Consider the following 27266-nt stretch of genomic DNA (forward strand, 5'->3'; position numbering starts at 1 on the left):
CTACAACGAAGCGCTTCTAGCGGGACTGTTTCCAGGAGTGTGGCAGATTGTGTACGACGTTGTGCATAACTGCATTTTAGTAGCGATTACAATTTGCCACACTCCTGCTACAATGAATCTGTGCAGAATGGACCTCACTGTTGGATAATGCAGTGGAGTCTACCCTCCAAAGCAGCCATTTTCTCAAGGGGATCTGATCTCTGGAGCCAGATGGGGCTTTTTGCCCAGCAAGGCTTGTGATTGGCCTTTAGGAATCTGATTGGCTGTGAGCATTGTTAGAAATATTGCTTTGGCAGCAGCTGCCTCCACAGCACAAGGATCTTCGCTAAAAATGCAGCAGCTATTTTGTGGCTAACTTTGTCTCTTGTGTCAGACATCTTGTTGCTGCATCCACCATGCTGTGTCAGAATTCCAGAAGTGCCAGCAGGATCAAAAAGGGTCCCGTTTTTCATTATTCTCTATTTATATTTATATTTATTTCACTGCCATGGATTCACTGCCAATCTCAGCTAGCCGGCTTGAGAAAGTTTACATCCACATTAAAAATACAATAATTAAAATACTAAACTACAACACAAGACAACCCCCTTCTCTTGTCCCCCCTCCTGTAGCTCCATGGGCTGCAAAGGTTAGATACACACTTTTCTTGGTTGTTTTAGGGAGTCATATTGCTCTGTGAGGGGCATAGGGAGGGTATGCTGGGCCAAGCCTACGAATGTCCTTGAAGGCCTTGAAGGTCAAAACCAAAACCTTAAACTTTTTTTTTTAAGCACTTTATTAGTAACTTTATTAATAATACATTTCCATGTTAACAGAAATCTTGTAGTCTTCCAATATAACATGATTAAACTTCCAGTAACACTTTATACAACATATTGTATAATTTTTGTACACTGAGACAAATGCAAATAAACAAATTCTGAACCTCCTCTTTAAATCTCAACTGAGGATTCCCACTCCAAATCTATACATGTTTTCCCAATATAATTCCAAAATGGTCTCCATTGATTTTAATACTTTTCTAGGTCTGTGTCCTTATACAATGCTGTGAGTCTAGCCATTTTTGAAAAATCCAATAGTTTCATTATCCCATCCTTTGTTTTCCAAACTTTTGCTACCACCATTCTGGCTGCTGTTAAGGCATACTATAACAATATATTCAATTCTTTAGGTATTTCACCTCTCATTATGTCGGGAACCCGCTTGCTAACTGAAAAACAGGGTGCCCCTTTGAAGAAAACGTCACGCCAGGCCTGGTGAACGATACAACAGGAACAAGCTTTATTTCAGCAACGTGGAGTCCGCTGGTATGGAGTAAGAGCTTCCACCGAACTCCAGGTGGAAGCTCCCTTTTATACAAAACCCACCTCCTTAGGCTGTATTGCCCCACCCAGTACTTGCGGAGGGAACATGCTGATACAATCATGACTCATGCACATATGCGAGGTTTTCCGGGGTTCCTGATGGCCCATTTTCCTGGAACAAAGGGCCATCTCCGGGCCCTTGTCAAAAGGTGGAGGGGGACATTGAGGTTCTTTAGCGGCCATTGCCACCTCAACGATCGGGTGGGGCGCCCAGCTGCCGGCTTGCCTATGATCACCATGCCCTACCTCCGTGATCGCGGGCGCCTCTGATGGCGGGGTTCGGTCCCGTTCCCAAGCCACCAAGGACCGAACCACGACATTCTGCCCCCCCAAAGGTCCATTCTCCAACCCCCCGGGACGGCCAGGATACCGCTTGTGGAAACGTTCAGTGAGTCGGGGCGCAAGGACGTCCGCTGCCCAGACCCATTCCCGGTCCCCCAAAGCGAAGTCCTTCCATTCCACGAGGTACTGCAACTTCCCCCTGTGGAGTCTAGAGTCCAGGATATCCGCCACCTCGTGGTGCTCCCCCCCCGGCAGGACCTCGGGCGCTGGCGGGGAAAACACGGGGTGCCAAACGTCACCGTCCGGAGTTTTTTTTAGAAGGCTCACGTGAAAGACGGGATGGATGTGCCGGAGGTTCTTGGGGAGCTTGAGCTTGACCGAAACTTCGTTGATCGGGGCCAAGACCTCGAAAGGCCCCAAAAACCGAGGGCCTAGCTTCTTGCTGGGCAAATTCAACCGTAGGTTCCGGGTGGAAAGGTAAACTCGATCCCCCGGTCGGATCTCCTCAGCTGGTCGTCTCTTCCGGTCGGCGTCCTCTTTCTGCGCTGCCTTGACTTTGTGGAGCTGCTCCTGCAGCGACTTCCAGCAGCTCCCGGCACGCTTCCCCCACTCGCGAAGGTCGGCCGATTCCCGGGCGGGGACCTCTCCAAGCTCCGGGAAGTGTCTCAGGTCTGTCCCGTAGACGACGGCAAAAGGCGACATCTCCGTGCTGCTGTGGTCTGCGTTGTTGTACGCGAACTCGGCCAGGGGGAGCAGGGGCACCCAGGTGTCTTGATGATAGGAACCGAAACACCGCAAGTACTGCTCCAGTACTTGATTAACCCGCTCGGTCTGCCCGTCCGTCTGGGGGTGGTAAGCGGAGCTCAGCCCTTGCTCGATGTCTAACAGGCGCAGGAAAGCTTGCCAAAACCGGGACACGAATTGTGAGCCCCGATCGGAAATCACCTTGTCCGGCAGCCCGTGCAGTCGGAACACGTGATCCAGGAACATCCGAGCCAACTGTGAAGCACTGGGGACACTGGCGCAAGGAATGAAATGGGCCTGTTTGGAAAATAGATCTACCACCACCCAGATCACCGTTTTCCCCTTGCTGGGAGGCAAGTCTGTTATAAAGTCCATGGAGATCACTGACCACGGCCGGGTCGGGACCTCGAGCGGGTGCAGCAGACCTTTCGGCTTGCCAACCCCCGGCTTGCAGGTCAGGCAGACAGGACAACCACTGACGTAAGCTTTTGTGTCCCGCCGCAGACTGGGCCACCAAAACCGCCGCCGGGCCAACTTCCAGGATTTTACGAAACCGAAGTGCCCGGCGGTCTTAGCATCGTGGCAGAGGCTGAGGGCTTCCCGTCGTAGCCCTTCCGGGACGTAGACAGCCTCCCCCCTCCGCCAGAGACCGGAGTCCAAAATCAAAGAGTCCCGGAGCTCAGCCAGCTCCTCGTCTGTCCCGTAGGCTGCCACTAGGCGGTCTCGGAGCGGGGCGGTCGCCGGGTCGGGCTCCCATTCCTCCCTGGCCCGCCGCCTAGTGACGACCCCCCGTCCCAGCTGCTCCTCACCAAACACGGACCTGGTGCAGGGAGCGTACCCCTCCCCATAATGCGGCAGACGGGAGAGGGCGTCCGCGAGGAAATTCTCTTTGCCGGGGATGTGACCAAGCTTGAAATTGTACCGCGAAAAGAACTCCGCCCACCTCATCTGCTTGGCGTTCCGTGATCGCGGTTACCGGACCGCCTCCAGATTCTTGTGATCTGTCCAGACCTCGAACTGCTCCTCTGTTTCCTCCAGCCAATGCCGCCATTCGGTGAGGGCGAACTTAATCGCAAACGCCTCCTTCTTCCAGGTAGACCAGTTCCGCTCCGTTTCGGCGAATTTTCATGAGAGGTAGGCCGCCGGCCTCAGCTGTCCCGCCTTGTCTCGCTGCAGGAGAACCGCCCCGGCTGCTGCGTCGCTGGCGTCGACTTGTACCACCATCGGCTGGGTTGGGTCGACGTGCAGTAGCGTGGGCTCAGACGCGAAAGCTTGCTTGAGGGCCAGGAACGCTGCCTCCGATTTCTCATTCCAGCCGAGCGCTGCGCTGGGCCGCGTGGCGCGAGGACCTCTCCCCTTGGTACCTAGCAAGTCCGTGAGGGGAGCCACTACGGAGGAGTATCTGGGGATGAAGCCTCTAAAAAAGTTAGCAAACCCCAGGAAGCTTTGTAGCTGTTTCCGGGTGCGGGGCCTTTCCCAGGCCAGCACCGCCTGCACCTTCTCGGGGTCCATAGCTATGCCCTGGGCTGAGATGCGGTAGCCCAAATAGTCCAGGGAGGGACGGTGGAATTCGCACTTAGCCAGCTTCACGTATAGGTGGTTTGCCAGCAGGCGCTTTAACACCTCCCTCACCAGGGTCACGTGCTCTTGGGGATCTTGGCTGTAGATCAGGACGTCATCCAAATAAACCACCACCCCCTGAAACAGAAGGTCCTGCAACACCTCATTAATTAGACTCATGAAAACCCCAGGTGCCCCGCTTAAGCCGAACGGCATCACTTTAAATTCGAATTGTCCCAATTGACAGTTAAACGCTGTTTTCCACTCATCCCCCTCCCGGATGCGTACCCGGTAGTACGCCTCCCTTAGGTCCAGCTTAGTGAACAGAGTCCCTTTGCCCAGCCGGGCCAGCAAATCCGGGATCAGCGGGAGGGGGTAAGCGTTCCCCGCTGCGATGGCGTTGAGGCCCCGGCAGTCCTGGCACAGCCGTCGGGACCCATCCTTTTTCCGGACGAACAAGACTGGAGCTCCCATGGGACTGGAAGCGGGCCGGATGAAACCTCGGGCCAGATTTTTATCCAAAAACTCCCGGAGGTCCTTGAGCTCACCCTCACTCATCTTGTAGATGCGCCCTTTGGGTAGTACCGCCCCCTCTGGGATGTTGATAGCGCAGTCCGTGCGGCGGTGTGGGGGTAGCTCGTCCGCTTCCCGCTCGCTGAAAACGGCTGCGAGGTCTCGGTACTCTGGCGGGACCTCGGGCTCTGGTTTCTCCTGCTGCGCCGCCGCCGCTCCCCTGGGACGCGCCGCCGTCCTCTTGTGGCTGGAATTCTCGTGGGGGACCCGATGCCGTGCACCCACCGTCAAGTCGAACTTCAGGGTCCCCGCCCGCCAGTCCACCACGGGGTTGTGTTCCTTCAGCCAATCCAGGCCCAACACCGCCCGATATCCCGCTACGGGGACCTGGATCAGCCACCGCAGCTCTTGGTGGTCCCCTATGTGGATGGCGATAGGACCCACCTCCTCCCCGAAAGGTCCCCCCTGAATCGGGCTGCCGTCCATCTGGACGAAAACCAGGGGAACCTTCCGAATGCGCTTCGGTAGCCCCAAAGCCCGGGCTATCTGGGGGTGGACCATGCTGTGGTCGCATCCAGAGTCCAAAAGAGCCTCCCCCACCCAACTTAGTCCGTTCTCCGGGTTCCGGAGCTCTAAAATTACCACGTTCGGAGGTCGCGCCTCATGCTGCAGGGGTTTTCCCTCGCACCGCGGGACCTGCTGCCCGGCGCCGTCTACAGCAGGTCCTGGCCGTTTCCCGTCGCCTGGGCGCTTCCCGGTTCGTTGCGGAGGTCCTCCGCCCGGCGTGCCTGCTGGGGGCGTGTCGCACCTCCCCCCTGGGAGAGCCCGCGGTCCTCCCCCCCTTGCCGTTGGCACGCTGATGCGAAATGTCCTGACCCCCCGCATTTCAGGCACAGACCTTCCCGGCGTCTCCTTTCCCGCTCGGGGTTCGGGGGTCGTTTGGGGCGAGAGTTGTCGGGGCCCGGTCTCGGCGCCTCGGCTGACCCGCCTTTGGCCTCCCGGGGGGGTGCGGCGGCCCAACCCAGGCTGGCTTCCAGCTTGGCGACCACAAAACACCACCCCTCCAGTGTAGACAGATCTTCTTCCGTCCCCTTGATCACGGCCCATTCCCTGAGCTTCGGGTTAAGGCCCTCCCGGAAGTACTCGATTTGGGTCTCCTCGTTCCAGGAGAACACCTTGCCTGCTTCCCTCCGGAAAATGTCTATATAGTCCATAACCCCCCTAGTACCCTGTCGAAGTCCCTTGATCCGACTCTTTGCCTTGTCCTCAGCCTGGGGGTCCTGGAATCGTCGGCGGAGCGCGACCACGAAGTCCTGCAGGTCCCGAGTTGCCGGGTCGCCGCGCTCGGCCAACCCTAGGTACCACTGACCCGCCTTGCCCTGGAGACACGAGGCCACCCCCCAGACCAAGTCCTCGGAGTCCTCATACCGGTCTCCATACCTCCGGGCATGCGTCAGCGCGTGGAGGAGGAACTGCGGGAGGTCGTCCGGCGTCCCGTCGAAACGCGCCTTAAGCTCTGGGGGGGAACGTTTTGGAGAGTAGTCCGACCCCCTCCGGATCCGGGATTCTCGGCGTCCGCCGTCTCGTCCTGCTCCGCTCCACCGGCTACCAACTTGCCCAACGACGCCGTGCCGCTCCCTGCCTTGCACGTCGCTCCTGCGTTGGTCCGGCTCTCGCCACCCCGTCGGCTCACCCGCTCCCCCGAGATCCTCTGCTATCTCGCCTCTCCGCTGGCCGTCTCGCCTACTCGGGACTGAAAACTGCTCCGGGTCGGGGTCCGGGGCCCGCTCACCAGTACCGGGCTCGTCCTCGTCGCTGGAGACGTCCTCACTCGACGCGATCCCCTCCGCCGTTGTATTACCAGTCCCCCCGGGCCCGGCCCGAGCTTGCTCACGGGCTTCAGCTGCCTGCAAGCGCCTGGCCAAGTCCGCCATGGCCCGCCGCAGGTCCTCTAGGGATTCCTCAGGTCCTACCGGGCGAAGCGCCTGCCTCAGCTGGGTGTCCCAGGTTGGGGCCAACCCCCCAGACCTCGGCGCGCTCCCCGCCGTGCTTGGGAAACCCATGGCCCGGCGCCTTCCCTTGGCCGCCGCTGCCGAGGGTCTCGGGGTCCCGGACAGCTGCTCCTGGCCCCCCGATTTTCGGAGGAAATCTCCCGGGGACATTAAACTCATGTTCCCGGGGTTCGTGGGGGTCGAGACCGCCCCGTTGCTTGAAAACGCCATCTCTGGATCCGTCCCGATAAGCGCTCGGATGCGATGCCGACCCTGGAGTTCGGTGGGAAGCTCTTACGATGTCGGGAACCCGCTTGCTAACTGAAAAACAGGGTGCCCCTTTGAAGAAAACGTCACGCCAGGCCTGGTGAACGATACAACAGGAACAAGCTTTATTTCAGCAACGTGGAGTCCGCTGGTATGGAGTAAGAGCTTCCACCGAACTCCAGGTGGAAGCTCCCTTTTATACAAAACCCACCTCCTTAGGCTGTATTGCCCCACCCAGTACTTGCGGAGGGAACATGCTGATACAATCATGACTCATGCACATATGCGAGGTTTTCCGGGGTTCCTGATGGCCCATTTTCCTGGAACAAAGGGCCATCTCCGGGCCCTTGTCAAAAGGTGGAGGGGGACATTGAGGTTCTTTAGCGGCCATTGCCACCTCAACGATCGGGTGGGGCGCCCAGCTGCCGGCTTGCCTATGATCACCATGCCCTACCTCCGTGATCGCGGGCGCCTCTGATGGCGGGGTTCGGTCCCGTTCCCAAGCCACCAAGGACCGAACCACGACACATTATACCTAGTAGAAATAGTTCTGGTTTCATTTTGAAGTTAACACCCAACATTTTCTTAAGTTCTACATATATTTTATTCCAAAATTTAAACATCCCTGGGCAGCTCCACCACATATGGAAAAAGTGGCCTTCATTTATCTTACATTTCCAACATCTCTTGTCAATACCCTGAGACCATTTTGCCAATTTTGATTGAGTTAAGTACCACCTAAAGTACATTTTATAAAAATTTTCCCTCAAATCATAACTATCTGAAAACTTAATTTGTTTCTTCCATAAATGTCCCCAAGTCTCCATATCTATTGGATGGCCTAAATCCTTGGCCCACTTAACCATTTAACACTTTCCATTTCAGTGTCCCACTCTAATAGCATTTTATAAGCCTTTGATATACGTTTCTCATCCTTGTCTATTATCTCTATCTCAAATCTGGATTTCTTAAAACTAAAGCCCATTGCTTTGTCTCTCTTAAAACATTCATATAGCTGGTGGTACTGAAACCATCCATCCACTGCCTCAGACATTTCTTCCCACCTCAGCATTTTAGTGCCTTCTTTTGAGTTAGTCAAAATATCTCTGTATCTAATCCACTGATCTCTCATATTCTTTTCTGGTCTTTTAACTATATCTTTAGGAGAAATCCAAAGTGGGGTACACCTCTCTAACTTAACTTTATAGCTATTCCATGTCTGCAGTAAAGCTCTTCTTACAAAATGATTCTTAAAATCTTTATGTATCCTCTCTTTATCATGCCACATGTAAGTATGCCATCCAAATTGTCTATCAAAACCCTCAAGATCTAATAGTCTGGTATCCTGCAATGTCACCCATTCTTTAATCCAAACTAATTTAACAGCCTCATGATATAGATATAGGTTTGGAAGAGATAGCCCACCTCTTTCCTTTAAATCTGATAAGATTCTAAAACTAATTCTTGGTCTTTTCCCTGCCCAAACAAAATTTTGAATATCCTTCTGCCATTTCAAAAAACAATTTTTCTTAATTATAATCGGGATTGATTGAAATAAATACATCATCCTTGGCAACACATTCGTTTTTATAGCTGAAATCCTTCCTAACGAAGAGAGGTTAGGTTTATTCCATAAAATAAGATCTTTCTTAATATCCTCCCATACTTTCTCATAATTACTACGGAATAGTGTTATATTTTGATTAGTCAACTAGGTACCCAAATATTTTACCTTTTTTCACATCTCATCGAATCATAGAATAGAATCATAGAATCATAGAGTTGGAAGGGGCCATACAGGCCATCTAGTCCAACCCCCTGCTCAACACAGGATCAGCCCTAACAATCCTAAAGCACCCAAGAAAAGTGTGTATCCAACCTTTGCTTGAAGACTGCCAGTGAGGGGGAGTTCACCACCTCCTTAGGCAGCCTATTCCACTGCTGAACTACTCTGACTGTGAATTCCCCCCCCCTGATATCTAGCCTATATCGTTGTACTTGAAGTTTAAACCCATTACTGTGTGTCCTCTCCTCTGCAGCCAACAAAAACAGCATCCTGCATCTCAAACCGGTCATCTCTTGTAAATTTACCACTTCTTCATACTTCATATTTTTAATCAATAATTTTGTTTTATTTATTTTCATCTTAAAACCTGCTACTTGACCAAAGTCCTTAATAACTTCCAACATGTCATTCATATTGTTTAGAGGATCCTCTAAGAAAAAGACCACGTCATCAGCAAATGCTCTCAGTTTATATTTCGGCTGACCAATTTTAGTGCCTTTAATACCTTGTTCAGATCTAACTTTATTACATAATACCTCAAGAACTAATATAAAAAGTAGGGGTGAGAGTGGACACCCTTGCCTCGTCCCTCTATATATTCTAAATTCTTCTGATAAATCACTATTTACTATAATTCTTGCCTTTTGATCTAAATAAATTGATCTTATACTCCTCAAAAAATGTTCCCCCATCTGCATCTTTTCACAAACTTGCATCATAAAATACCAAGAAATATTGTCAAATGCTTTTTCAGCATCAACAAAAATTAAAACCACCTTCTTTTCGCAATGTTTCTCATAATATTTAAGGATATCTAGTACTAGTATCATATTATCTTTAACATTTCTCTTTGGTAAGAAGCCCGCCTGGTCTTTGTGGATATACTCGCCCAAAACCCTTTTCATTCTTTGTGCCAGTATACTCATGAAAATTTTGTAGTAATTATTTAAAAGAGATATGGGCCTAAAATTTGCTATTTCCTCTTGGTCCACATTCCCTTTAGGTATGAGTGTTATATTTGCCTCCTTCCATGGGTTTGGAATTTCACCAAATTTCAGTACCTGGTTCATCATTTCAAGTAGAGGTTTTACCAATTCTTGTTTAAACATCTTATAATAAACCGCTGACAAGCTATCAGGTCCTGGCGATTTATTTAGTTTTTGCTTACTAATAGTTGTCTCAAGATCTTCTAAACTAATTTCACTATTTAATATTTCCCTCTGTTCTTCAGTTAAACTTCTTATTTTTTGTTGTTCAATGTAATTTCTAATTTGATCTATTTTTGGTTCTTCCTGTTTATAAAGATTGGAAAAAAATTACAAACTTAATTTTACTTGGATCAAATATTATTTCCTGTCCAGACCTAATTCTGTTAATAATTCTGCTTTCTTTATGTTTTTTCAATTTCCAGGCTAATAATTTCCCAGGTCGTTTTGAGGTCTCGAATGTTCTTTGTTTGAGACACTCCAGATTCCACTCTGATTCTTTATCCATAATTGCTTCCAGTTCCTTTTTAATAATATTAATCTCTTTAACAATAAATCTAGTTTTCTGTATTTGAAGTTGTTTTTCCTTATGTTGAATTAGTTCTAATAATTCTTTTTGTCTCTTTTCCCTCTTCTTTCTAATAATTGCACTTTGGTTGATAAAGAAACCCCTCATAAATGCTTTCCCAGCATCCCACACATTGCCTATACTTGTATCGTTATTCCAGTTAATTTCCATATATTCTCTAATTTTTTCTTTACCTTTTTATATCACCTCCATATATTTTTTAATAATCTCTCATTCAATCTCCATCCCCTCTTTTTCCTTCTACTCTCTTTATAGGCCATTCCTATCGCTTTATGATCTGAAAGGAACAGAGGATGAAATTCCATATCAATGGCTTCGTTCATAACTCTCTTTGTTGCCCAAATCATATCAATTCTGGAACTGGAGTTAAATCTATTCTAGTAATATGTATTCTCTCTCTGTCTTGGATATATCCTTCAAACCTAATTGACTTACCATCTTGTGAAAATTTTGGGGAAGTGATCCATCCCTTTTGTCTTTTATATTAACTTTTTTTGGTACTATCTCTATCTAATCCTTTATCTATTACTCCATTAAAGTCACCCATCAAGATCATATCCTCATTGGGTAATTCTAGTAATTTCTTTTCCAATTTTTTATAAAAACACGCTTTCTTATCATTCGGTGCATATATAACAACACAAGTCATCTTAACTCCATCTACCACAATCTCAATTATTAAGATCCTACCATCGTTATCACTATAAATCAATTTTGGGCTTAGTTTCTCTTTAACATAAAAAATTACTCCTCTCTTTTTCTTCCCATAACAAGAAGCAAATTCAAGACCTAGATTTCTCCTTATCAACAACCTTCTATCGTTATTACGCATATGTGTTTCCTGTAAGAAAATTAAATCGACTTTTTGTTTATACAAAAAATGGAAGACCCTTCCACGTTTACTTTTCCCATTCAACCCATTAACATTCCATGAAAAAAACCTAAGACTCATTTGTAGAAATTTAAAAAAGAAAAAAAATCAAAAACTTACTAAAGTTATTAACCACTTAATTATCTAAATCTGGATCAAGTTCTTTCTTGTATTTTCGCCAGAAAGCTTGTGTCTTGATCTGTTCTGTAAACATATTTTTTCCCTCTGTAGCTGAAGGATATTCCCTCTGGTAGATCCCATCTGTATTTTATTCCTTTGTTCTTTAAGGCTGTGGACAAAAAATTATAATCTTTTCTTTTCCTCAAAAGCCTTGCTGGAATCTCTTTTAAAATTTTAATATGTTCTCCCGCAACACAAAAAGGTGTTTTATAATGCTCTTGCAAAATTTGATCTTTCATATTCCTTGTAGTAAATTGGATAAGACAATCTCTAGGAAGTTTATGTTGTTTTGCATATACAGAGTTAACCCAAAATACTATGTCAACTTGATCTTCCATGTATTCCGCATTAGTCCATTTATCATAAATTTCCTAATATCAATAGCCTCCTTATCTGGTAGACCCCTAAATCTTAGGGTATGCTCTCTTGGTCTATATTCCAACATGGCCATTTGGTCCTCAAGTTTCTCCCGTTCTTCTCTTATAGTTTCACAGTTTGTTCATTATTGTCCATTCTCCTTTTAATTTCTTTCAAATCTTCCACTATTTTTGTTGTTGTTTCTTCCAGTCCTCCTTGTTTTTTGGTTAACTCTTTTATATTCAAACTCAATTGGTTAATTGCCTCCGTATTCGTTTGCAAGATCTGCTTTATTGTTGTTAGTGATTCATTTAATTCCACATTCATCTTGTCACTTCTCGTCTGAGAGGCTTGGGAGCCAGGGTCCCCTTTACCAGCAAGCGAAAACCTTCTCAGGGATGTCTGGTAATTCTGTTGGCTTTTACCTTTATTCATTTGTTTATTCACAGTCTGCTTAATCTCCAAATGGCCTTCCAGCCGCACTTCCCTATCAGCAAGTTTGATTAGGAAAAACCAATACTGTATTCCCTCTTAAAGGGACCATACATATTTAGTTTAATTTGCCCAGAGGTATTCCAAATCAAGACACAAAGCCAAAGATATTTACTTTAGCTGCCACATAAGAAGGATATGCTGTTTCAATAACCTTGAATTCCTTTCTTCACCTCCCACAGCCTTAAACAAACTCAGCTGGAACGTAAAACTCCTCCACTCCAGTGGTTCGTTTACTCACACAGTTCTTATCTCTTTGTTGTATTCAGTGGTACTTCATATTTACGCCTTTCTCTTAATTATCCTGAGCCTCTTGTGGCGCAGAGTGGTAAGGCAGCTGTCTGAAAGCTTTGCCCATGAGGTTGGGAGTTCGATCCCAGCAGCCGGCTCAAGGTCGACTCAGCCTTCCATCCTTCCGAGGTCAGTAAAATGAGTACCCAGCTTGCTGGGGGGTAAACGGTAATGACTGGGGAAGGCACTGGCAAACCACCCCGTATTGAGTCTGCCATGAAAACGCTAGAGGGCGTCACCCCAAGGGTCAGACATGACTCGGTGCTTGCACAGGGGATACCTTTACCTTTACCTTTACCTTAATTATCCATATTAAATGAAGCTGCAAGGTGATTATATTTTGTAAAGGGAACAGCCAAACTTTCAGAGCTGGGCCGCTCTTCTGTTGCCGAGAAGGAATTGCCTTTTATCTCCGCTTCTTCTGAACAGCTAAGCTTACAGCAGGTACCTACTTTTGTTCCCCTTTCTCCAGGAACAAAGACCGGACTCAATACCACCGGCAAAAGAAAAAAAAAATCCCTTTAGCAGCCTTGAGCTCTAGAGAGCAAGGAAGGTCGTCTCACCTCTCCCCCATGCAACCGGAAGCCCCAAAACCGTAAACTTGATCCAGAATACAAATGGCAACCAATGCAGCTGCCTCAGCACTGGCTAGATGTGGGCTGTCCATGAGGTTCATCTGAGAACCCTCATAATCACATTTTGTACCAGCTGCAATCTCTGGGTCAACGATAAGGGCAGGTCAATGTAGAGCGAGTTACAGAAGTCTACCCTGGAGGTGACAGTCACATGGATCACTGTAGTTTAATGTGACCAGATTTCCGGGGTCGCAAGGTGGAACGCGCCACGGCGGCAGGGCCCTCCCCCCTCCCCTCTTCCCGACTAGCCTGAGAAGGGTGGCGGTGGGGTGATGGCAGTAACAGTGGCGGCGGCGGTGGTTGTGGCGGCAGCAACAGCATGCGGGCTCTCCCTTTTACCAGACACATCGGAGCTGTCCTGTATTCCCCGAGATTTAGATATAGAAGTGACAAAAGGGGGACTTACAGGGAACTGAGCCCTGACCTGGAGGGCCCAGGCTAGCCTAATCGCATCAGATCTCTGAAGCTAAGCAGGGTCAGCCCTGGATAGTATTTGGATGGGAGGCCCCCAAGAAATCCCAGAAGCAGAACATGGCAAACCACCTCTGAACATCCATTGCAGGGGTGGGCAAACTGTGGCCCTCCAGATGTCCATGGATTACAATTCCCATGAGCCCCTGCCGGCAGGGGCTCATGGGAATTGTAGAGCATGGACATCTGGAGGGCCACAGTTTGCCCACCCCTAATTTCTTGCCTTGAAAATCCACAAGGTTGCCACAAGACAGCTGTGACATGACTGCATTTTCTACCATGCAGGGGACTGCGGGAAGAATGGAAATGTTACAGAATGAGGACAGGCAAGGAGAGAAAAAAAGGAAAAATGCTAAAGCTTTGAAAGCCAGGAGCAGAAACCTGAAGTTAATGCTGCGAATAGCAGGGAGTCAGCAGCAACAATAAGGTGCAGAATAAGATGCCACAAAAAGGAAAGGCCAAGAAGAGAGGGGATTACTGTTGTCAATAGGAAGGATAGAGCAAAAGCAGGGACCAAGACGTTCATTAGCAAACAGAGAAAGAAGGGCAGCTTTCAGATATAAGCCAAATCTGGCTAGAAACTCATAAATAATACTTCAGTAGTTTTGGGGTTTCTTAAAACAATTTATGTAGAACAACTATATGTTGCTTTTCGAGAAACCTACCCAAGGCAGGTATCAATAAAATTATGACTTCAACATAAAGACAAGCCAGGGCATAAAAACATCACAAAACTTAACTCAGCAGCCTAAATTATAACATTCATAAAACTGCCCTCAGGTGAGAAGCAGACCATAAGCACATCTTGTAAACAATCAAACCTCTCAATTAAAAACCTGATTTAAAAAGAATGTTGTGGCCTGGTGCTCAAAAAAGGGGAAGGTAGGTGCCAGGAGAGACTCAAGGAGAAAGGTGTTTCAAAGGTGAGGAGCTGCCACTGGGAAAGCCCTGCCTCTGGTTGCCACATGCCTCACCTCTCAGGCAAAGAGGAGTAGACAGGAAAAGGGAGTTTTCAAGCTGGCGTTGGCAAAAACTTTATTCAAACAATATAAACGGTTATAAGCAGAACGAGTTCCTAGGTGCAACAGCCTCGTTTTCGTTTTCACTTTATCAGTGAACTGTAACAAAATCAGAATATGTCATGTTCTCATGCAAACCTTTTCTTGTCTACTGACCTCCGAGGCAGGCAGGATTTGGGAAGCTGATCCTAATGGGCAGGCCGGACAGCACAGATCCGACTTTCTGAGCAATGGCCGTCTCGGGCACATCGGCCGGTTAAAAACTGCCACGTGCCTTGAGCTTTCCCGAGGGTCAAACCTGCTCCTTTATAATGAGTGAGACCCTTCCCAGGACGTTACAGCTTCTTCATTGACAAGCAGCCCTTCAGTGTTGCCCGGAAAGAGTTTCGGGTTATTGGCTGCCATTCATCCTTTAAGATGGCTTTGGGCACTTCACATCTGGACCCGGGCATTATGACCTTAGCCGTGCTCATTCCGTAAAGGAGCTTATAAAGCAACAGGAATGGGACAAGATGAAATGAAAGCCATACAAGAGGAATGAAAAGTGTTTTAAATATGAATAAATACAACGTTATGTAATTAATTTCTCAGAGGTGTACCATTTTCAGTACATTCTCTTGAAGCCTGCTTACTTGGGAAAGTTTATCACAGGGCCTGCGTCTTTCTAATTAGATGGAATAAGCCAGACGACAAGAGTTGTACATTAAAAGGCATTAAAAATGTTCACATCATTTCTTTTCGCATAATTAAAAAGGAATTTTCATAACCTATGAAAGAAGACTGTAATTGTGCCGTTTAACATATTGTTTAAACATTAAGATCAAACCAGAAGGGCAAGTGGCTTAATAGGCTAAATTATATCAGCAGCTAGTCATAAAGCTTAATTTAAGCAGAATATCTTCATTATGCAAGAGAGTTGAGCAAATGTGACCCTCAATGGTTTCCCTCTTATTGTTTCCTTAAGAAAAAAAAAACACAATGAAATCTGCAGCAGAGCCACAACATGCGGGGAGAGTAGGAAAACGCTACGGCTTTGTCTCCTGTGCCTTCACCGTCGCATTGTGCTGTGAGACCTTATAAGACAAGAGCTTCCCACAGAGCTTGCCCAGATGGCCTCTTAAGATTGTGCTCATTTTGCTCCCAGCGCAAACCCTATTGGAAGGAGGAGAGACTCCTGAAACGTAACTCCCTGGCTTGATGTCTGAATCCTCATGTCTCAAGTAGTTCAGCAGTGGAATAGGCTGCCTAAGGAGGTGGTGAGCTCCCCCTCACTGGCAGTCTTCAAGCAAAGGTTGGATACACACTTTTCTTGGATGCTTTAGGATGCTTAGGGCTGATCCTGCGTTGAGCAGGGGGTTGGACTAGATGGCCTGTATGGCCCCTTCCAACTCTATGATTCTATGATTCTATGATTCTAACTGCATTCAGAATGTCACACTTTTAACATGCAACATGGGATGTAAATGTAGGTTATACACTGCAAACTGACTACCCGAGTAAGACATGGGGCATTTCCGCACATCAGAAAAAATAGCGTTCCGCCAGCTGATTGGTGTAGCCCCTCCTCACCTTTTCGCTGCTTCGCTCTAATCTGCCTCTTTTTCACGCTTCTCACCCTCTACATTGGCTGCTGGAAATGGAGGGAAGAGAGCAACACGTTTTATACGCGAGTCTCTTCTGACTGTCAATCAATCCAAGCAACCAATCCCCTTTCTCCATGTTTTAAAGGTCCCGTGATGCCCACTAACATATTTTTTTAATTCATACTTCTCTGTTGCTATGCCTATGCATCTAGTCATAGATGCATAGTGCTTTTTGAACGCCATCCCTTATGGAATCACAAGTCTTTTGATACATTTAAAAATTCATCTTGTTCCTGATTTGGAGGGGGGGAACTTTAGAGAGGCATGCTTTGTGTTACCTCTTTGGGGAAAAAATTATTTTACTTCTGGCATTGCCTGCATGCTTGCCTGCCTATTCGTTGCTCCAGTAAATTAGCCATTTTTAAGTAGAAATTCCTGTCTCCGGGAACATGGGGGAGGCGGATGCGAGGGTGGGACAAGGCAGGCTCCTTTAACGCATAGGAGCCTCCATGCCTTCCCACTGCTGGTTGCTCTCCGGTAGCTGGCAGTAAATCCACTTTATGCGATTTCCCAACTGGTGCTTTAAAATGGAGGAAGTAGCCAGCTGGTTACTGCCCAGACACTGGATGTTGGCAACATCATATGGAGGGGCCAGAATATAATGACTACGCAAGGTAAGCATTTCACTACATTTAAAGGGGGCGGAAATCCCCATGGTATTCACCTCTCTCAGAAGCCAAAAGTTAATTTCTGTGGGGTGCTGACCCACATATTATCAGAATTGGGACCTTTTAATCCTGAGATAGCCCTGATCTGGATGGTCCAGGCAACCCTGATCTTGGAAGCTAAACAGGTTAATACTTGGATGGGAGACCACCTTAGAAAGAGGGTCGCTACACAGCAGAAGACAGTGGCAAACCACCTCTGCTCACTTGTGCTCTGCCCTGGAAGGCCCAAGCTAGCTCGAAGTTGTCAACTTTTGGAAGCTAAGCTATGATGACTCCGGTTAGTACTTGGATGGGAGATCACCAGGGAAGCCCAGAAGCAGGCAATGGTAAGACACCTCTGAATGTGTTTTGCCTTAAAAACACTCTGGGGTCTCTACTACAGAGCATTTTTTACCCCCAATTGTGAGATGGAGGCATCAGAGAGAGCAGGCCAGGGAAACCGCAGAATGTGCTCACTTTTTGGCTTGATGACCTACCAGTTTAGACATTTCATAGGTCATGCCAACTCCCATTCTAGACTTGTTTCTAACCTGCTGCCATCAGATCCAGAACACACAGAGTCCTGACGAGTGAAACTCAGGGGGCTGCTATAGGAGACCAGTCTTCAGCACTGCAGGACTTGTCGTGTGGGAGTTCCACAAGGCTCAGTTTTACCTCCTGTGCTGTTCTAATGTTTACGTAAAGATCAATTACTGTTTTCACTTCTGGTATCCTCACCTATAGTGCTGACAACACTCAGTTTTCTTTGTCCAGACCACCTGGCACTGCTGTTCCTGGCTGTGTCAGGGCTTGGCTGCTCCGGTCAAAGGGCAAGCAAGTTGAAACTGCACCCTGGCAAGCCTGGAGTGATGCCTGCTGGGAAGGCAGGGGTCGGAGGGTATCGTGCTTTACACATCTGAGGTGGTTGCGCTGACCCTCAGAGTCCAGGGATTATTTATTTATAATTAAATTTATATACCGCTTCTCTCGGCATAACCTGCGTAAGGCCGTTCATATCAATTTTATACATAAATACTTACCAATTTAAAAATTAAAAATAGTTACATCTATCTTCATTAGCTAAAAATCATTTGTTTCTGTATTCCCCCATCTTCTGGGGTGGGGTTGTGTTGGGGAGGGCCCCCTGGATGGTACGGCTAGTCGTTTCCGGGCCCCAACCAAAAGCCTGGTGGAACAGCTCTGTTTTGCAGGCCCTTCAGAACTGAAGCGGCTACAGTTCTTCTGGGAGCTTATTCCATCAGGTAGGGGCCAGGACTGAAAAGACCCTGGCCCTAGTTGAACCAGACATACTGGGGATAACCACCCAATTTAAACTGACTGAGTAAAGCGCTCTTTGAGGGGCATAGTAAACCATGCAGTTCCTCAGGTACTTTGGGTCCAGTCCATCTATAGCCTTAGAGGTCAAGCCAAAAACTTTGACCTTAATGAAAATGCAGGTCCCTTTAGGGCATGTGGGTGGGTGTAAGTCAGACCTTCTCCATTAGAAAGCAATCTTTTCACCCATGCAAGAGAATGTTCATGGATGAAAATGGAGGTCAGCAGCTGTTTCAGAGGTTTAGTTAACCGTGATATGGATCCTAGGAAGGAATCACCATGCCAGGAGGCAAAATGGAAACTCACGAGTGTCCCCCATACTACAAAGCTCTGTTCATGACAAAGCCAATGACAGGAGGCAGCATGGGCCCCATCTAACGTAAAGGAGGGACTCATTCGGCAGGTCTGATCCCTGCTTACATGCCCCATTGCAGAACGAGTGCCACAAGTTTAAGCATGAGATGGGGCTTCAAATCGACATGAAAATGGGGTAAGACTGTATTGCAGAAATGGTGCCAGACTGGCAACAGCTCTCTAGTGTCACAGGTGGAAGTCTTTCCCATCACCCACTGCCTGGTCCTTTTAACTGGAGATGCTGCCTGGGATTGAACCCTTGGAACTTCTGCATGTCAAACAGAAGCTCTGGCACTGAGCTATGGTCCTTTTTAATGGGAGGTGCTGGCGATAGGACCTGCAAGTCAAGCAGGCACCACCTCAGAGCCACAGCCTCTGTCCCTCCAGTTTGTTTCTGGTTCAAAATTGGTTTTTAATTTGCGCCATCATAGACTAGTTAAATGAAAGCTGTTTTGGTGGTTCTTTGGTTATAAGACTAATAGGATAAAAAGGTAAATGACATAACAGTCTGTACTTGGCAACATTGATGGGCCCTAACATAACAATTATGATAGATTCAAATGGGTCGCCGTGTTGGTCTGAAGCAGCACAATCGAATCAGAGTCCAGAAGCACCTTTAAGACCAACAAAGATTTATTCAGGGCGTGAGCTTTAGAGTGCAAGCACTCTTCCTCAGACTACAGATTCCCCAGTGTCATGAAGGGAGTTCTTAGTCTGAGGAAGAGTGCTTGCACTCGAAAGATCTGTTGGTCTTAAAGGTGCCACTGGACTCTGATAAAAATTATGCTCCACCCTTAACATACCCCAGACCTAACATGCAGCTCATGCTTTACCATACGAACAACAACAACAGCAATCATCACTTTAAGAAGGAACTCACCATAAACAAATCACGGGCACCCATGTCCACTGCCAGCAGAAAAGCCTTTTCAAATCTTTGATACCTGCAAGATCAGCAGAAAAGCGCAATTTGAGTCACAGTCCTGTTCCTTTTCAGTTGCACGTGGTTTCTGTACTGATTGGCCAATGGTCCATATCTAGGAGAAAAGGCCATTTCCGACAGGGCTGTTCTTGGCTTCCTTGTTCCAAACTGCACCTCCCTCCCCCCAATACACAGATACCTTTCCTCCCATGTTTGAAATCCTTGGGGAGCTTTGGGACAATGAGAGCATTGAGGTGATTTCCTTTAACTCTCTTAATATGTTGTTCAGGCCTGTAGAACAGCCAAGTTACATCTACTTGTAAAATGCAAATGATGCATTCTTCCATTTATGCACATTTGTACATATGATGACATTTGTCTTAAGTATAAATGTAAAAACAAAATGATAGAATTTAGAATGTTTGGGGTTGGTGAAGAGATATGAGTTTATTCCCTGAGCCATAAGATCTTCAGAAAGGTGACTTGAGATGCAGAATATAATATTGAAAAGTATGAGTGAATTTGTACATTTTCATAGAATAATAGAATCATAAAATCATAGAGTTGGAAGGGGCCATACACGCCATCTAGTCCAACCCCCTGCTCAACGCAGGATCAGCCCTAAGCATCCTAAAGCATCCAAGAAAAGTGTGTATCCAACCTTTGCTTGAAGACTGCCAGTGAGGGGGAGCTCACCACCTCCTTAGGCAGCCTATTCCACTGGGCAGCCTATTCCACTGAATAAAGCCATAGGCCTTTGCACAGCAATATTAAATACCACTAAAAATTAAAACACTACCTAATCTATTGGTCAAGAATACAAGTAATAGGATTAGCCTTGAGTAATACCTCCTAAGGGGACCACACTGGACCTCAGCTTTTTAGCTGCGGGAGCAAACAAAGACGTTTTGTAGAGCAGAGAGTCTGATATCTGAACTGGATGACAGCTGGAGCCAGAGAGAAGCAGAACAAGAAATGTGAATTCAGTTCTACATAAAGTGGGCAGTCCAGGAGAGAATGGTGTCAATCCTCAACTTCTGCAAATACAATGACATTATTCCTTTCGATTTTGATGATGACGACCAGCTGAAGTGGCTGTTTGCATTGACTGAAAAGGTAACGGTTATGTATGTGGACTACATGGAGCTAATCTTGAAATGAAGGATTGTAACTGAACCAAGTATGGACTCTTGTTCTGAGGACTCATGGACCAATGGGTGGCCTGGGATAAGGACCAGCCAGGTTCTTAGGTGGGCTGGCCAGACTGTCTATAAGTTCGTGTTGTGTCCCTTGTTCGGTGTTTCTGGTTGGAGTTTGGAGTTAATAAAGAGCTGATTGTTTTCAAAGAGCTGTGTCTGTGCCTACCAAACCTGCAGACTTAATAGTAACAACGTAAAGGCTGCTCTAAGGTTGTGATGCGTAATGTTTACTAAGTTGGACGATCTAACGTGATCAGTATTAAATAACTTGAACCAAGAACAGCTCACGATCGTAAGATTAATGAGCCGCCTCTCAGTGCATCAGATTAAAGCACCCTGGTTTTAAATTGGAAACAATTAGCAGAAATTTCTAAAAGTATGTCCATTTTAAATTGGAAATAATCTAAAAGGAAGTTGGGGTGGGACTGCGGCATGCAAAAGGTCGCAGATTCAATATCTGTCAGTTCTGGCTGGCAGGATTGGGTAGTAAGTCATATGGGAAACCTGCCTCAGATCCTGGGGCGTCCCTGGTCGATAGAACAGACCAAGGTTCTGACTTAGTGTGAATGGGCTCTATTCTGGTTAACACAAATGGAGAAAAAGAAAAGAAATTCTCCTTTGACCACCTGAACAGCATCAGCAATTCAGATCTGTATAACTATGCTCTTTATTCACAAAACTGTAAAGTTAGCTTGTTACTTCTAGATCTGAAGTTTACCCCCATATAAATACTCCACAGTGGGAAGAAACAATGACTCGGTAAACTGCTTACTGAAGCAAGACCTTGTGATGGAATCAGGTCTGAAAGAAAGAAAGAAAGAAAGAGAGAGAGAGAGAGAGAAAGAGAGAGAGAGAGAGAGAGAGAGAGAGGAGAAGGAAGGAAGGAAGGAAGGAAGGAAGGAAGGAAGGAAGGAAGGAAGGAAGGAAGGAAGGAAGGCTAACTTATGGGAAATAATCAAACTAGGAAATACTTTTTCCAGTGCATTTTCCAGATGGGATTTCATAGAATCATAGAATCATAGAATCCTAGGGGCTTTTCGCACGCCTTCAAAATCGCACAATGGTTGCCAACTGAAAACGCTATTGATTTGCCTTTATGCACAACGTCGTTGACAATCTGCCACACACCTGAAACCGATCCGCAAAAAGCGCTTCGTTGTAGCGCTTTCAGGGAAATCCCCAAAAGTGGATTCACCCTCCGGAAAGCGATACACTCCTGCAACCAATCTGCAACACTAGCGAAAAAGACCTGTGCATTAACATTGTTGCGGTTTCTACAAAGTCCCTCCCCCTGGCTCTCCTCTGATCTTCCGGCGAAGCGATCGCCATTTTTTTTTCTCCGAGCGAGCGGGGATAAACGCACCAGCGAGCCTCTTTCTGTTTAGAGGCTTCCCCGGCTTCAGTCCCTCCCCAGAGTCACTAAGCACAAACACAGAGAAGCCCGTTTGCTGAAGTATTTTCCCTTTATTTTTTACACTTTTTTCGGCCGAAAATCGGGCCCGTGAGAGGGGGGGGTGATATTTTTTTTCACTCGGAGGGAGCGTGGCAACGATGAAACGACAGCTCAAACACACCAGGCATCTGGATGGGTCTCTCCGTTGCAACGAATCAACACAGATTCGTTGCAATGGGTGTGTGTGTTTTTTTTTTAAACTTTCTTAAAGGGAAAGGGGCTGTTTGGGAGCATGCTAACGGCCACCCATTGGCTGCTTGACGGCCAGGGGCGGGACGAGCTTGGCAATAGCGCTTCCTGGCTAGCGATTTTTGCCGAGACCGGAACCCCTGTGGGAAATGATAGAAACGCAACTGGATTCCACTACAAAGGCAGGTATGCATAAGGACCAATTCCACTATTTAAAATGGCGATTTTTCATTCAGCAACCAATTTGCTACAAAGATCCCGGTGCGGAAAGCCCCCTAGAGTTGGAAGGGGCCATACAGGCCATCTAGTCCAACCCCCTGCTCAACGCAGGATTAGCCCTAAGCATCCTAAAGCATCCAAGAAAAGTGTGTATCCAACCTTTGCTTGAAGACTTCCAGTGAGGGGGAGCTCACCACCTCCTTAGGCAGCCTATTCCACTGCTGAACTACTCTGACTGTGAAAAACGTTTTCCTGATATCTAGCCTAAATCGTTGTTCTTGAAGTTTAAACCCATTACTGTGTGTCCTCTCCTCTGCAGCCAGCAGAAACAGCATCCTGCCCTCCTCCAAGTGACAACCTTTTAAATACTTAAAGAGGGCTATCATGTCCCCTCTCAACCTCCTTTTCTCCAGGCTAAACATTCCCAAGTCCCTCAACCTATCTTCATAGGGCTTGGTCCCTTGGCCCCAGATCATCTTCGTTGCTCTCCTCTGTACCCTTTCAATTTTATCGACGTCCTTCTTGAAGTGAGGCCTCCAGAACTGCACACAGTACTCCAGGTGTGGTCTGACCAGTGCTGTATACAATGGGACTACGACATCTTGTGATTTTGATGTGATGCCTCTGTTGATACAGCCCAAAATGGCATTTGCCTTTTTTACCACTGTATCACACTGCCTGCTCATGTTTAGTTTACAATCCACAAGTACCCCAAGGTCTCGTTCACACACAGTGCTACCTAGAAGCGTATCCCCCATCCAGTAGGCATGCTTTTCATTTTTCTGACCCAAATGCAGAACTTTACACTTATCTTTATTAAATTGCATCTTGTTCTCATTTGCCCATTTTTCCATTGTGTTCAGATCTCGTTGAACTCTGTCTCTATCTTCCGGAGTATTTGCCAGTCCTCCCAATTTGGTGTCATCTGCAAACTTGATGAGTAGTCCCTCCACCCCCTCATCTAGATCATTAATAAATATGTTAAAAAGTACCGGGCCGAGCCCCGAGCCCTGAGGTACCCCGCTATTCACCTCTCTCCAGTCTGATGAAACACCATTGACAACAACTCATTGAGTGCGGTTCTCTAACCAATTCCCTATCCCCCTGACTATCTGAAAATCCAGATTGCAGTCCTTCAATTTATCCATCAGAACATCCATCAGAACATCATTTCTTTTATACTGGTCTTCCTGATGCTATTATACTTTCATTTACTAAAATGTTTTTTTAATTATCATTTCTTTTTATTTACTAATTTCATTTATTGTTTTGCTATTTATGATAATACCAAATATACCAGAACAGAGACTGAAAAGGCTTATGACAAGATTCTGAATTAATCTGACCTAGGTTTTGTCTTCCATTATACCCTCAAAAGAAATAACAGTGGCCTCCCCCAGGGCCAGTGGAATGTGTTCCTAGTGAGACCAGGGCCCTCTGGGGCCCTGCATATCTCAAGGACCATCTGTTGGTCTATACATGGCCCACCGGCTCCACTGACCCACCTCCAAAACCACTACCCTGCTTGGCCTTACCCGAAGATGCGTCCCTTCAGATGCCAGTCGCCAACAATGACAGTCGCCCCCTTGCAATGCGTCAATGTAGCCCGTTGCCCCAACTTCGCCAGCCCCGGCAGCAGCCCCTGAGAGGGTCTACAAGGGCTCGTGACCCCCCCCCCCAGTGCCTGCAGGTGCATCACCTGCTGAGTGATTTCTTAAGGTAGGAGGGGTGTTGTGTATGTGGACACATGGGGTGATCCTACAGAGGACTGAGCCCATGGTCTGTGGTAGGATCAGGTAGACCTGGACTCTGCCATGGCCACCATGACAGCCAATCAGTTTAAATTAATCAAGGGGTCTCAGCCAATGACTGGCCACCATTGCCAGCCCCATTGTTCTCTGCATGTATATATGTTGGGGTTTTCTGGGGGGTTTAGCAGAGTGAAGTCTGTATCATGTACTCTCTGCAACAATTCCAGTGCCATGTAGTTCTAGAATCCACATATTAACAGATGTCATCAGCATACTGATTGCAGCCCAGCCCAGATGGGCCAGAGGGTGGATGAAGATGTTAAATAAAGTAGGGGAGAGGACAGCACCCTGCGGTACTCTGCAGGTGAGTTGGTAACTGTAGGGAAATCTCTGGAGCCTATTGGAGTCTCAATGATTCCAGGAGGGAGAGGGTCTGTGTGTGTGCATTTTAACTGCTCTTTTCTCTGCCTCTTTCCTGTGGTGACTGCCTTTGTTGTTATTAGGTTAACTTGATGAAATCTACATGCAAATAATTATTAAACTCAGGTTCAGCTTTCTCAGTTATAAATATGTGTTGTTGTTGTTGTTATTGTTGTTATTATTATTATTATTAGTCCGAGTTGGCTTGTGGTGGGTTACAAAGTCTTATAAAATATGTATTCATCATCCACTTTGAAGAAGCTGCAGACTCTGCTACACTAAAGGAAGATGGCGGAATGTCCTGCATCTGGCGAGTGCTGGGATGTTACCCAAGAGAAGAGACAGGCTATCCATCTCTAACAGTAACACTGCAATCTCCATCTCTAACAGTAACACTGCAATCTCTCATCCCCCATCTCCACCCTCTGTGTTTGGTTCCGGAGAAAGGAGTGCAGCTACTGCAGGGCTGTCCCCTGAATCCTGGCCCTGGTGAGGCGGTGGGCCATTAATTCATGGTTGACAATGTCAAATGCTGTTGACAGGTCAAGCATCATGAGAAGGGCCAACCTGCCTCGAGCCAGCTGGTGACAGAGGTCATCTGTCAGGGTGACCAGCACTGTCTCCACCCCATGTTTGAGCCAGAAGCCCAACTGGAATCAAGAGCTGAAGTTTCCTACAAGTATGCTAAAAACTGATCCCCCGCAGCCCATTCAATCATCTTCCCCAGAAACGCTGAATGTGAGATGCCGTGGTAGTTGGCCAGGATCAAGCAATGACTTCTACAGTAGGCATACCACTGCCCCCTTTAAACCCTCTGGGAACTCCCCTGGTGACAGGGAGAGGTTGACAATTTCCCAGAGAAATGCTCCTGTCCCCTGATTTTAGAAGCCAGGATCAAGGGGGCATGTGGTCATCCACACTCTCCCAAATGGGACGGTTATATCTACACTACTTACATTCTCCTCTTCATTTCATTTGCGGCAATAGGACTGTAATGCGATGTATGTATGTAATGTAATTTGGAATCTAACTCTCTGGTCTTCAGACAGGAGTACAAACACAGCAGGGGACGGGGAGTGGAGACGGATGGGACTAGCAACAAGCCTCTTTTATTTACTTCTTTCCACAACTGGGAAAGCATCAGCTAACCTTAACCTTAACTAGCCAGTCTTCATCATCATGCTGCATATTTGTTGTGATGCAGTTTACTCATTTACTCTCTCCTTATACCTGTACTCTTATGATTTTTGTTCCATTGTCTGAGGAAGGGTGCACATGAAAGCTCACACCTTGAATAAAGCTTTGTTGGTCTTAAAGGTGCCAGGCGTCCTGATTGGCTGGGCAGGGGCGCAAGGTGCCCCTCCCTGGGCGGCGCAGCCCTGGTCTGCCACCGCCAGGAGTTCGACGATGGTGGCCAGCTGGCCGCAGTAGTGGTGGCCAAGGCTGCAATGGCAGCCTGGGGGGAAGGCTGATTAGGAGGCTCGGGAAGCCCCTCCCCCCGGCAAGGTCCCTGCCTCGGTGGCAGGAAAGTAGCAGGGCCGCTGCGTGGCCAGTCCAGGGCAGGCCAAGTGGCCAATGGGGCGCCCAAGTGGCACCCTCCGAGTTTTTATTACGGACAGGCCCCTCCCCTTTCTCCTCCCACCTACCCCTTAGGGCTTTATTTTTACCATTCCACAGGAGCAGTTACAGATATAAAATCAAGCAGGTAGGTATTTCTTGCTCTTTTCCTTTCCCTAGACATAAAATGAAAAGAGCAAGAAATATCTGCCTGCTTGATATAAAGGCAAAGTTAAAGGTATCCCCGGTGCAAGCACCGGGTCATGTCTGACCCTTGGGGTGACGCCCTCCAGCATTGTCGTGGCAGACTCAATACGGGGTGGTTTGCCAGTGCCTTCCCCAGTCATTACTGTTTACCACCCAGCAAGCTGGGTATTCATTTTACCTACCTCGGAAGGATGGAAGGCTGAGTCAACCTTGAGCCAGCTGCTGGGATTGAACTCCCAGCCTCATGGGCAGACAGCTTCAGACAACATTTCTGCTGCCTTACCACTCTGCGCCACAAGAGGCTCTTGCCTGCTTGATATAGGCATTAGTAAAATTAAATTATCTTTAGTGCAAGGAACGCCAATTGACTGGACAAATTTATGTCAAATTTTATATGCTGTGACAACAAATGAAGAGGTTTTCCAGGTGACGTATATATTTTAGTCCGATGGCCAGAATCAGACAACAAAATCTGAGGACATTGTTAATTATTTTAACCTGAATATAAATCTTGAATATTTTTATAATGAGCACTATAACAAATCAGGTGAGCAATATAACAAATGAGCAAAATAACAAATATTTGCTGCTCATCACTGGTCACATCTATGATTTGTTCAAATAAAATTTTCTGATCTCTGTTGCCCTCAATAGGAAATAGTATTGGAAATACAGTCTTGTCATTAGAGGATAGAATGTGCCTAAATCTGAAGGTAAACCCCCTGGTATTTCCATATGCAGGTAATCATTTACAGGTAGGGTTCCTATCACCTATGAAGTCCAGGCCTGAAATGCTAGTTAAAGAGGCTACCAATGGCCCAGTCTCCATAACTAATGTTCAAACTTACCACCCATGTTCTTCAAAAAGCAAGATCTAAAACACCCAAATTTACACTACTCCTCTTGCTAAAAAGAGGCAATGCTTTAACAGAAGCTGCTGTGCTGCCTGGCACAGTCTGGTGTGATGCTGCC

The 27266-nt window shown here is 47.0% G+C and overlaps 1 protein-coding gene across 7 annotated transcripts in view; it reads right to left on the reverse strand.

The window, feature by feature from the left end:
* The window catches only part of WDPCP (WD repeat containing planar cell polarity effector), a 337650-nt gene that overhangs the window by 109679 nt on the left and 200705 nt on the right, over nt 1-27266 (reverse strand). For all 7 annotated transcript variants that reach the window (XM_077315493.1, XM_077315511.1, XM_077315482.1 and 4 more), the window contains one exon: nt 19258-19321. In XM_077315493.1, the coding sequence (XP_077171608.1) occupies nt 19258-19321 (64 nt within the window). The remainder of the gene's footprint in view (nt 1-19257; nt 19322-27266) is intronic.

Source organism: Paroedura picta, chromosome 1 (genome assembly GCF_049243985.1).
Source record: "Paroedura picta isolate Pp20150507F chromosome 1, Ppicta_v3.0, whole genome shotgun sequence".
Taxonomy (NCBI): domain Eukaryota; kingdom Metazoa; phylum Chordata; class Lepidosauria; order Squamata; family Gekkonidae; genus Paroedura; species Paroedura picta.